At 37.2% G+C, this 12,504-nt stretch overlaps 1 protein-coding gene across 2 annotated transcripts in view; it reads right to left on the bottom strand.

Annotated features, from left to right (window-relative positions):
- Positions 1 to 12,504, bottom strand: part of NELL2 (NEL-like 2 (chicken)) — a 633,143-nt gene that overhangs the window by 501,479 nt on the left and 119,160 nt on the right. For both annotated transcript variants that reach the window (XM_006888181.1, XM_006888180.1), the window contains one exon: positions 2,741 to 2,891. In XM_006888181.1, the coding sequence (XP_006888243.1) occupies positions 2,741 to 2,891 (151 nt within the window). The remainder of the gene's footprint in view (positions 1 to 2,740; positions 2,892 to 12,504) is intronic.

Here is a 12,504-nt window from a genome sequence, read left to right as displayed (position 1 = left end):
CTTCATGTATCTGTTGGTCATCTAAGTGTCTTCCTCTGTGAAAAGTCTTTCCATGTCTTTTGCCCATTTTGTACTTTTAATATCAGTCTTTGAGGAGGCCCTATAGAATTCTGTAAACTTTCATTATGAGACCCTTGTCTGAGATGGCACTGCCAAATGTTTTTTGGTTGGTTTGGTGGGGTTTTTTTTTTCCCCAGTCAGTAGTTTTCCTTTTCACGCTACTGGAAAAAGGTTTTGATGAACACAGGAACAACCCAGAAATTAACCCATCTATTCCCAATCAGTATTCAACAAGAAAACAAAGCCAACATAATGAGGAAAGACAACCTCTTCAACAAATGGCGCTTGCAAAGCTGAACTGTTAACTGTAGAAAGCTGAAGCAGAATCCACATCACACACCAGACACAAAAATTAACCTAAAGAAGATATGATACTTAGGGGTAAAGCCCAAAACCATACAAATCTTAAGAGATAAAATGGGACCAAAATTCAAAGGCTTAGCGTTGGTATAAATAGGCTGGCAAATAAAGTCATAAATGTACAACCAAGAAAAGATTACAACAATGAATGAGACAAACGTTCATTCTTTTAGTAGCCAAACATGTTAAGTTTGTACCACCCAGGTACTCCAATAATCAAAGATAAACAATAATATATCCTGCAAAGGAGACAGATTTTCCTCCATAGCGCATTACTCATGTTTTATTAAATGCATACAGAAAAAAATAAGTCTGGGCAGAGGAAGTGGCACAAGCAAGAAGCTCACCAGATGCCAATCTTCTAAAGCAGAAGTCTGTGTCTAAGACCAGAGACCATCCAAGAAGAGAAGTGCTAGTGAACTCTTAGAGATAGGATCTCTCTCCCTCTCACAATTCATCAATTGGTTCATCATGAAGATCCCAGTTACCATACAAGTAAAATTAGTATGGAACACTTCCCTTACACACAGTAGAGTATCTGAGGGGTGAGGTAAGAAACCTATTGAGGGACCTAGAATGCCATACCAATTCTGAGAGGTGGGCAATAAAATAAAACAGAACCTTCTAGGTTTTGGAACAAGCCCGATAAAGTTTCAGTTAGAATTATACTATGTAAGTCAAACTTGTTTTATTTTCTTCTCCATGCATATTTGCTTGTGATTATTTGGTGTTATCAAAGATAACTAAACTCTCAAGCTTTCTCAGTTCTATTAAGAGAAAGCAAGAAAAAAAGGTTTCTGCTCACACCTGAACAAGACCATTAAAGTCTTTATACTTAAAACTCAAATTCACTGCCATAGAGTCAGAACTGCCACAGCTGACTGTCCAGTGGAATCTCAGAAGCTGAAAACTGCATAGGAAGAGATTATCCCTCTTTTTTCCTCAGAGCCAGTGGTGGATTCAACCTGCCAGAAAGGCTAAGATTTCAGGTTGGCATCACAACTGGCTAAGGACTACACAACAGAGATCGCAAAGCTTTTCTGTATATACAGAGATGAATGAACCCTTTAACATCTGCAATAACCTATAAAGCACTATAGCTTTCTCCATTTTAAACAAACAAAAACAAATCCCCTACTGTTAATTCCAATTTACTGCAAACTGATTGGAGAGTTAACTTCCCCCTAGGATTTATAAGGCTATAATCTTCACAGAGGAGCTCTGGTGGCCTAAAGGCAAGAAGCTGTGCTTCAATCAATCCCAAGGGGTTCAAGGCCACCAGCTGGTCCATGGGAGAAGGATGGGCAGTCTCCTCCCACGCAATGTACTGCCTCTGAAAACCTACTGGAGGGTCAGCTATGTGTCGGTTCCAACTCTATGGTTAACAACAGCAATCTTTGCAGGAGACTGCTATACTTTTTTTTTTCTTCTGCCTTCCTCCTCCTTGAAGCAGCTAATGGATTTGAACCAGAAATGGCCTTCCAGCTAGCTGTCAAGAACTTTAACCACAGCACCACCATGGCTCTCCCCTGACCCTCTATTTAGCAAATGAAGAAATTAAGGCACAGAGAGGTTATGTGATTTTTCCAAGGCCTCCATATATTAAGTGATGGCACAAGGATTCAAAACAGGAAAAATGAAGGCATTTTCTTTGTCAAAACTGTGGTTATTCTTTCAAAAAGGAATCATTTAATATTTTTTATCATTCAATAGCAATCTGTGCACAGTATATATCAAGGATCATGAAGGACTTGCCTTTCTCTTCTCTCTTTTACTCCATCCCCTATCCCATCAGCTCTGTGAATCATGCTTTTACATATCAAAGAAGTCAGAAGGCATCAGACAGCATTCTTATTCAACATTAAACTCAAGAGTACAGGTGTAGTTATTGCCGTCTAAGAGGCACATTGAAAAAGGAGTTATGTGTCAGTGATTAAAACTGTAAGGTTAGGCTCCAAGACGATGCGATTTACTAATGAAACAGAAAAAAGTAAGTCTTCGATCCCTCCTTATATTAAGAAGTATGCTTGACTTAAACACTGAAGAAAATAGCTCATGAAGCATTCAGCAATTAAACAATTTCATCTTGGAATTGTGACTTCTGTGTGCTCTTAGCAACATAAACAGCAGTAATGCCTTCTGCTTTCAAGCAAATCTCAATTATTTGTGTTTGTGATTTTTTGCATAATATAGCAACATCATACTCTTTGTTTTAGACCAGTCTTGCAAATATCATTGTTTGCTTTTCTTTATTTATCCTTAATGCACTCATTTAGCCATACCTAATGAAAACAGGAGAAGCCCCAGCAGTCACACCTACCTGTGATCTAGGTGGTGAATGGATAGAATAACACCTGAATTTAAATAGGTCTGTTTCAAAGTCACCAACAGAGTAAATTCATGTTTATTCCTCAGCTTCTGAAAAACCTGCTCAGCTGTTGCCGTGGACGCTTTTATACTTCTTGGAGTATCTAAAAAGGAAATAAACAGATACTAAGAATGGACCAGAATTTGGTTTTTAAATGTGTCTTTCACATGCAATATATTTCAGAAAACATTTTTAATCAATAATTGAAAAATGCCAAGTTTTAGACTCTACTTATATATTCTTACAGAAAGATTGTATGCTACTTATAGCACCAGACAGTAAAATCATATAAATTACTAAATGTCTCATGAGTTTAAGGAATTACTTTTTAAAAAAATGTTAACCTAGAAACAAAAAAGCAAAGAATCTTATTTTGAAAAACACACTGTATACAGGTTTGTTCTGAACATGCTTCCTATATCCTAAATTCCCTAGCCATGTCTGGGTCAACACTGAACCAAGAGATTTCATTCCTAAAACAAGAACTAAAAGATAGTATTAAAGCTATTAAGCTTTCCTGACATCTCATGACAGAAAACTGGATTTAAATCTATATACCACCTTTTATATTGGTGACTTTAGCCAGGAGGTTTGCTATAAATAGGCTTTTTATAAGATCACTGAAATTAGTCATTCTCAGCCTTCTGTGCAGTGGATGAAGCATTAAAATTGAATTACCTCATTATATTTGCTAAAAGAAATGCACTTAATTCTCATCTTCTCCTTCCCAGGCTTAGAGACATCTAACCAAGGAAAGTTTGCATGGAAGAGGAAGAACTGTTACTCTGCATTTTTATATGACTTAGTCTTGGACTCCAAACCAGGACCCAGGGTACAAGGAGAAAGTCTATACAGATGGAAGTAAGTCTTGACTTAGAGGGCAGGGATAAAATATTGCCAGCCATCTGTTAACTGACTTGAAGGCTCTCCTATTTATAGTGTACAAAAACAATACTATACAGACTCTATTGTTTTGTGTATGTGGTCAAATTATCACTTTTTCTTTGCTTTTGCCTATGTAAATAGATGCCAGTGGGAAAACTACTGACATTTGGAGAAGAACTGCCCCAAGTAGTTCAGAGCATTTAGCACTCCTCTTTTCTTGTCCAGTGAATGCCAGTGGCACCCATAGGCAGTCATTGTGACAACTACAAGTATTCCCACACATTTCTAAACATTCTCAAAGAAATCTGGTGGAGAGCCACAATCTTGGTGTAATAGAAACTGTAGAATTAATTCATATTTATGGGAGTAAAAATGTAACCACTTTACTTTGTCTGTCATTGGGAATACACCCACAAATAAACAAGAAAAATCTCAGGAGATATTCATGAATTAAAAGAGGAGGTAAATAAGCACAATAAAATGCAAGAAATATTGCCATAGTTGCTCAGTTTTCTCTCACAGAGTAGCCGGTGGCCTCGAACCAAATGCCTTCAGAATTGTAGCACAACTTCTTGCCACTAGGCCACCAAAGCTCCCCATATAAGTATGCAGAAGATGTTTTTGGACCATAGTTAGAATTAGTTAACATCTGAAGGGAAGGCTCATAAACTATATGGCATCTAATCAGGAGTTCCGGCGATGGACTTTTTAGTCACTAGGCTATGTATATGAAATTTGGACAATTAATAAAGATGACAGAAGAATTGATGCTTTTGAGTTATGGAGTTAGAGAAGAACACCGAATACCCATGGTATTCTAATACCACAGGTATGTCTTAGAAAAAGTGCAGCCAAAGTGTTCACTGGATGCAAGAATGGCCAAGCTTTGTCTCACGTACTGTGCATGTTGCAAGGAGAGGCTACTCCTTGGAAAGGGATATCATGCTAGGAAGAGTGGAGGTTCAGAAAAAAAAAGATGAAAATCCTCAACAAGATGGATTGACATGGTGACTGCAGCAATGAGCTCAATTGTCAAAGAGATAAGGAGGATGGCACAGGACAGAAGAGGGTTCAGATCTGTTATTCACAAGGTCGCTGTGAGTCATACTTAACTCAATGGCACCTAACAGCAATGACAAATCAGGAGTTCACTATATAGGAAAGGATGGGAAGGATGTACCAGTCTTAGAAATTCTTTTTGAAAGCAAAGAAGTATTACATAGTTAAAATCAGTGAATTGAAGCCAGCGCTTTATGGGGCTGGATAGGAAATTTGAACAGGATGATTTCAGGGATTTGTACGTCCATGGTGTAGACCCTTGCTTTCATTTCCATTATTATTTATTCTACTAGTAAAGTAGCCCAAACTTGCCACAGGGAAAAAGTCCCTCTCTGCTCTCGATCTATGACTTTTTCCAATCAGATATCTGCATCTTAGCACGATCTACATTAACTGGCCAAGGTCATTGTACCTAGGGCAGGACAAGAAGTCAGACACAGAGTAATTTGTTCAAAGATTCAGAAAGAAACTGTTTCTTATTGTCAAAAAAAGAAACTCTTATTTCTGCTGGGAATTCAACATTTACAATCATGACAATAATCTGCAAAGTCTGCAATGATCAACAAAATAGTATCACCAAAGAAATAATATAGGCAGGGAAGCTGATTCTGTACAATTCCTTCCAGCTCTAAAGCATTGCATTTCCTCAGGAAGGCATACAAAATGTAATTTTCTGAGACTGATTTAATCTACTGTTAACTTTTAATCCACTCTAGTTTATATGAAAGCAAAGAACTCACAAACTTCATTATTTCATTTTCATCTGATAGGTTAAAAACAAGTTATTAAAATTGAATTATAAATATTTATTATGCTTTGCCCTCTTTCATGCAAGTAGAGCTTGTGCTGCATCCTTTGTCTTGCTGGGCAGTATGGTAGATGAGGATGCAAATGAGAGAAAGAGCAAAAGGACTACATTGAATACATAAGTGATGATCACACCCACAGGGAGAGGCAAGTGTGGCCTGGAGGGATCAAGCTCTGAGAGTCAGAGAAAAGGGCTTTGCATCATTGTGATGGCTGCCTAACAAAGTGGCATTCTTCAAACAGAAAAGATGATTTTCATCAAGTTTTGTGTTTTCATAGCTATATAAGTCTTTCAGTAGGTTTCTAAATTATGCTCCATTGAATTCGAAATCAAATTTGAAAAGAGAGTTGGGAGATTTTTTAATTTCTGCTCTTGCTTTCCTCTTTATTTACCTCTTTTTCAGGTGAAATGACAGGATGTAGAGATTGGTTGCAAAGTGAAAGAAAGGACCTAAAAGAAGGTACTGCATTTGGTAAACCAGTAAAAATGTCTTAGAAGAACTACACCTAAAAGTTTCCTTAAAAGCAAGGTTGGTGAGACTTTGTCTCATATATGTTACCAAAAGGGAGCAGACCCTGGAGATATCATGCTTGGTAAAGTATGTCAGTAAAAAAACAAAAAAAAAAAGAGAGAGAAAGAAAATAAAATGGGATTTAAATAGGGGCTGCAACAATGGGTTTAACAAGGACCAAAACTGTGAGGATGGCAGTAGTCTTACAGGCTCTAAGTCTTATGTACAGGCATGGCAGTAGTCAGTAGTAGGCCTGGCTGTTATGAGTAAGTTCTGACTCTGTAGTTTAGCAACAACAAAAATGCAAGAACCATAGTTGAAAATGCAGTGGAAGTTACTCTATAGCTTAAAAGAAAATAATTTTTAAAAAAATAGTAACATCAATTTGCATTTTGGACATATTTGGATGGTCAAGTGAAAGAATTTAGAGAACGGAAAAATGTAAATAGGAAGAATACTTGAAAAGTTTGGCAATTCCGGTAATTATTGACATTTATGCTTTCTTTCACAAACACATTATATTTTGGCATCCCTAAACTACCTATCCTAAGTCAAACTGATTTTGTCTTTGACTTATAATGGTGATAAGATACTTCTCATCAGGAATGTCAACAAGGGTAGAGCCAAGTGAAACAAGAAACATAGATCCTGGCATTGAAATTATTAAAGAAGTGTTCATATAGCACTGCAATGCAGAACCATCTGTCACTCCACCAGAGTGCGACCCAGTAACTGGACTCTGTCTTTCATCTTAAAGCTTACTCACTCAGGGTCACAATTCAGGATGTGACCACTAACTTATCCAACTTTTCCTGGTCTTCCAGTTCTACCACTTTATGGGAGTGACTTGTACAAAAGACAGATCTTCCAGTTATGGAATGATCAGCAGAAGCCCCATTCAACTCACACTTAAGTGACCTCTCCCATGTGATTAACCCAGTTCATGGAGCAGAGGTCTAAAATTGGATTTGCATAATCTTTCCATAGGATTGGATGAGAGGTGTTACTCAAACCCACTAAGAATGAGAAAGTTTGAATTGATTTACCAAGACTCAGTTACACACCTGGCACTTCAACTCAGAGGTCCAGAACACAGTAAAAATTTTTAAGTCACATAAATGCATTCACCTCCAAGAACTCTAAATCAGGACCACATAACAATATTCATCTTTGTCAAAAGAACACAAACTCTCACAGACTCTAATAACATTTAAAGTACTGTTGCTTTTGCAAAAATATTTTCAGAAATTCTTTAAGCTGAGCTGCAGGAAGGAAAACTTGGGGTCTTAGACTCTGAGTATCATCGGCATAAACAAGAGTTGAGGAATCAGATTCAAGAGATATTTCAAAAGTAGAATCTAAGATATTTGATCCCTTATAAGACATATGCCAAGAGATCAAGGAAAGGGAAAAATTGAGAATGAATCCAAATCTACTTCAAGGGACTAACAGAAATGCAGTAGGAAATAATAGGACCTTGATGAGGTTTCTGGTTTACAAATGATTAAGTTACAGGTGCTATGGAATGGGTGCATAGAATATCCAGCAGGGCACTCGCAGTATGGAATCTGATCCCAGGAGAGAGGTCAGGGTTGGCGCAAAATCTAGAAGTGATCAGAATGTGTGAGTGAATCACAGGCGGGAGAAGAAAGGAGAGATCCTGGAGACAGTCTGTAGCACAGTGAGAACAAATAGATACACCTGTCCATGAATGTGTGCGTACACATGGAATGTGCACATATGGTACATTATCATTTCTATCCTTCAAAATCATACAAGAAATTCATTTTCTCCTTTGACTCCATATTTTCTTTGGTTCTGAAAAGTTCACAGGAGTAACTATTTCTACTTCCTTTTTCAATGAGTAAAATAAGCTAAAATGTAATCATGTGGTTGATGAGAAGACACCTAGCAGATAAGGGATGTGATAGGGTCCAGGATTCTTTCCACTGAACAGCACTGGCTCCTGGGCATGTTGTTGTTGATGCCATTGAATTGGTTTCAACTTCCCAAACTCTGTGTACAACAGAAGTTAACTTCTGTTTTCTGTGCTTAAACCCATTGTTCTGGCCATGCCACTCCGTCTCATTTAGAGTCTTCTCTTTTGCTCTCTGCTTTTCAAAGGGGAGTGGCCCTTCCTAATAACATGGCATCTTTTATTCATGTCATTCACAGACACACAAACAAGATAGCAGCAACACCAAAAACAATTAAGAAAAAAAAGTATTACGTAAAACAATATTTTCAGTTCTTTAAGTGACAACTCTACAGTGATTTTAAGAAAGATCACTTTCCCAATCTGCAGTTCAGTTTCTCAATTTATCCAGCTGGCATTCCTATCTTCTATTTTAATCTAAAAGATTATATAAGATGCGGAGAGACTTCTGAGTTCCTGAGAACATCACAAGAAAGACCCAATTCTAGTATTCACTATAAAATAGGTTTATAAAGAGAGGACGGTTAATTCATTTATTCCTATAGCACTTAATTCTGAAAATTTTCTTTCATATATAAACTTTCCAACTAGGTTTCCTGTCAAAAACTAAACAGAAAAATAAAAGGTGGTGGCTTTGAAAACAAACTCTGAATTCAGATAAACAAACATTTCAATGATAACCGCAAATTATTAGCTGTCCTTGGCATGCACTAATGCCATGTGTTGGTTTCTAGGGTGATGATGTGCATTATTCTTAACTGCAATAAGCAATGAAACTATGGAAATCACTGAAACCAGCAAGAGCTGTAAATCCCTTGCAGTCAATTTCCCAGTCACAGCCACAAGTCTTCTAAGTCTAGAAATTGTTAACAATCACATTATTCTAAAGATACAATACTGCCTACCATTTGGTTTCTAAAGAACTAGGAATTGTCATTTTTATTAACAAATTTTAAAAAATAAACAAATAGAAATTATGTGTACTGACTTTTCAGAAAAAAGCAGGCTAAGAAAAGGGCTACAGAGTAACTACAAAAAAGTTGCTAACATACCATGCTACACTGGCTCTTTCTAAGTGGAGAACTGTTGTACTTTCAAACTATTTGTTTCAGTATTACTTATTTCTACTGTGTGCAGAGCCTAAAAATCCCAGTAAGAAACAACTAGTGCTGTTTTAAGGCAGGTATTAATAAATAATGATGCAGCTCAGAAGCAATTACATCAAAATACTCATGTTTAGTCATGGGACTACCAGAATGGAAGCATGAAGTCACATCAAGATGGATTAACAATTTCTAGAGATTTAAACAATATGCTCTGTATTTTCCCATACATATGGCTGAGGGAGAGAGCATGAGATTAATTACACTTCTAAAAGAGATTATAACTTAATGTAAGTGTATATTCATTGCTGACACTCCATTAGGTTTTCAGAGGCAGTAAATTGCACAAAGAAGAGACTGCCCACAGTGACTGTAAATGTCTATTGCTGGAGAAGAGTCAGTGTGGTATTCTTTAAATACATTTAGTGAATTACTAGGAAGAAGTAATAAGAAAAATTCATTTTCCAATAACAAGAAATAAGCATCATTCGCTTCTTTTACATTTAAACCAAATCACTAGAATTGCCACCAAGAAACAAATGGTCTTTTTCCAATGTGGTGTTAGGTGGTATCAAGTATAGCTCATACTGACCCTATGAGCAAAAGATCTAAACCTTGTGCCATCATCCACAGCCAGACCACCACTGTAGTCACCGTGCCAATCCACCTGGTTGAGGGTCTTTCTTTCCTTCTCTGACCCTCCACCCTTCCTAGCATCATGTCCCTCTCCAAAGAATAGCCCACCCTAGTAAAAATCCCAAAGTATAAGAGGTGAAGCTTCATCATTCTAGCCTCCAAAGAGCACTCCAGCTGCACTCTCTCCAAGACATATCTGTTTTCTTGGCCATCCATGGGATGTTCAGTGCTCTTCTCCAACACTACAGCTCAAAGGCACTGATTCTTTTTCTGTATCCTTATTCACTGTTAAGCTCTCAGATGCATAGCAAGTGAACTGAAAGGCTATGACCTGAATCAAACACACCTTAGTCCTCAAATGGACAACACTACTCTTCAATAGTTTGTAGACTTTCCCAGTGAAATGCATGTCCTTATTTCCTGACTTCCTTGGTACAAAAGGTGTTAATTGTGGATCCAAAGAAGATGAAGCTGTTGACAGCTTCCATCTCCTCTCTAGCATGATGTTGCCTATTGGTCTGGTGGTAAGAACTATTGTTTTCTTGTCATGTGTTTTCTTGACATTTCTTAACATTGAGATGTGATCCATACTGAAATCTAGATTCCTTGATCTTCTGGAACAAATGCTTCAAGTCCTCACTTTCAGCAAGCAACATTGTGTCATCTACATAATGTAGGTTATTGATGAGTCTCCTCTTTCCAATACTGATGCCACACTCCTTCTCACAGAGTTCAACTTCTTGAATAATTTGCTCAGCATACTGTTTGAATGGGTAGAGAAAAACAATACAACGTTGACAGCATGCAGTGCTCCTCTGCTCTGTTTGCACAGTAGCCTCCTGATCCAGGTATAGGTTCCACATGAGCACAATTAAGTACTCTGGGATTCTCATACTTCTCAATGTTAGCTACAATGTTATGGTACCCACAGTCAAATGCCTTTGCACAGTTAATCCAGCATAAATAGACATTCTTTTGGTAATTTTACTTTCAGCCAGAATGCATCTGACATCAACAATGATATCCCTAGTGTCACAGCCTCTTCTAAATGCTGCTTGAATTTCTGGCAGTTCCCTATCTATGTACTGTTCTAGCTGTTCTTGAATGATCTTCCTCAATATTTTGCTTTAATGTGATATTAATGATATTGTTCTATAGCTTCCACATTCACTTGGATCACCTTTCTTTGGAATAGGAACAATATGGACTCTTCCAATCCACTGGCCAGACAACTATCCTCCAAATTCCCTGTTGTAGGTGATAGGATAATATCCATATGCATACAAGGAAGATCTGTTAACATAACTATTACTCAAATGCACTCTTACATCTAGAGCCAAAGAGGAAGAAACATAATTTTTACCAAATTTTGCAGTCTGAAACGGATTGAACATGCAATCAAGGTGTGTTAATGATAATTGGTGACTGGAAAACAAAAGTGGGAGCAGTGAAGAAGGCAGAGAAGTTGGAAAATATGGGATTGGTGATAAAAATGAGACTTGAAAAAGAATGATCAAATATTATATTTACAATTATTTATTCATTGCAAATTACCTTTTGTAGAAGGCGAAAACTATGACTTTACACCTCAATCTCACTTGATGGGCTACATAGGAATAAGATTGACTGCATTTGTGGAAGAAATCATTGGGGAAGGTCAGTATCAACAGTAAAAACTAGGCCAGGGGCAGACTGTGGGTCAGACCATCAATTAGTCATATGAAAGTTCAAATGAGGTCAAGAAATTAAAATAAGTCCACCAGAACCAAGATATAATATTGAATCAATTCCAGCTGAAATTCAAGGTCAACTTGGGAATGGGTTTGAGGTATTGAACAATGATCAAAGATCAGATGAGTTGTGGAATGATATCATCCATAAAGAAAGCAAAAGTTCATTACAAAAACAGAGGAGGAAGAAAAAATCTAAATAGATATTAAAAGAGATTCTAAAAAGTGAGCTGGAGTGTAGAGATGCCAAAACTAAAGGAAAACATGCTGAATTTAAAGAGCTGAACAGAAGATTTCAAAGGCAATCCAGGAGGACAAAGCAAAGTATTATAATGCAATGTGCAGAGAGCTGAGATTGGAGAACAAAAAGGGAAGTACTCATTCCGCATTTTTCAAGCTCAGAAAACTGAAAAACAAATTTAAGCCTTGTGTTGCAATGTTGAAAGGTGCTATGGGCACCGTATTGAATGACACAGACAGCATCAAAAGAAGATGGAGAGAATACACACAGAATTACTGTACCAGAAAGAATCGAGTAACACTGAAAAATTTCAGGAAGTACCATATGACCAGGAACCAACAGTTAAGAAAGAAGAAGGTGAAAGCATTGGCAAAAAATAAGGGCCCAGGAATTGGTGGGATATCAACTGACTTGTTTAAATTAACAGATGCAGCCTTGGATGCACTCATCAGTCTATGCAAAGAAATTTGGAAGACAGTGATCACCAGAGTGTAGAAACTTGAATTTATTAGTTCCCTCATCCTCTCCAATTCCAACTAATAAAAATATCATGTGCAAATGCAATTATAAAAACTGTCAAATCACAAACTCAGTATGGTTGTTTGAGCATGTTTCAAAATTCACCAAACTCATTTCTGTCTCTGTGAAATTTTACTTCCTAAATTAAAATTATAAATGTATTAAATTAGAGCTACTATTAAAGTTACTTCAGAGTTTCTTCTGACGTCCATTTTGGTCTTTTCTTTCTCTTCTGTCTTTGTAATGACCGTTTACACTCTTCCTGAATGATATCTTTGACATCCTCCC

The sequence above is a fragment of the Elephantulus edwardii genome, unplaced genomic scaffold, assembly GCF_000299155.1.
Source record: "Elephantulus edwardii isolate Elephantulus edwardi_28Jun2011 unplaced genomic scaffold, EleEdw1.0 scaffold00065, whole genome shotgun sequence".
In the NCBI taxonomy this organism is placed as follows: Eukaryota; Metazoa; Chordata; class Mammalia; order Macroscelidea; family Macroscelididae; genus Elephantulus; species Elephantulus edwardii.
Note: the sequence above shows the minus strand (reverse complement) of the source record. Positions and strands in the feature narration are given on the sequence as shown.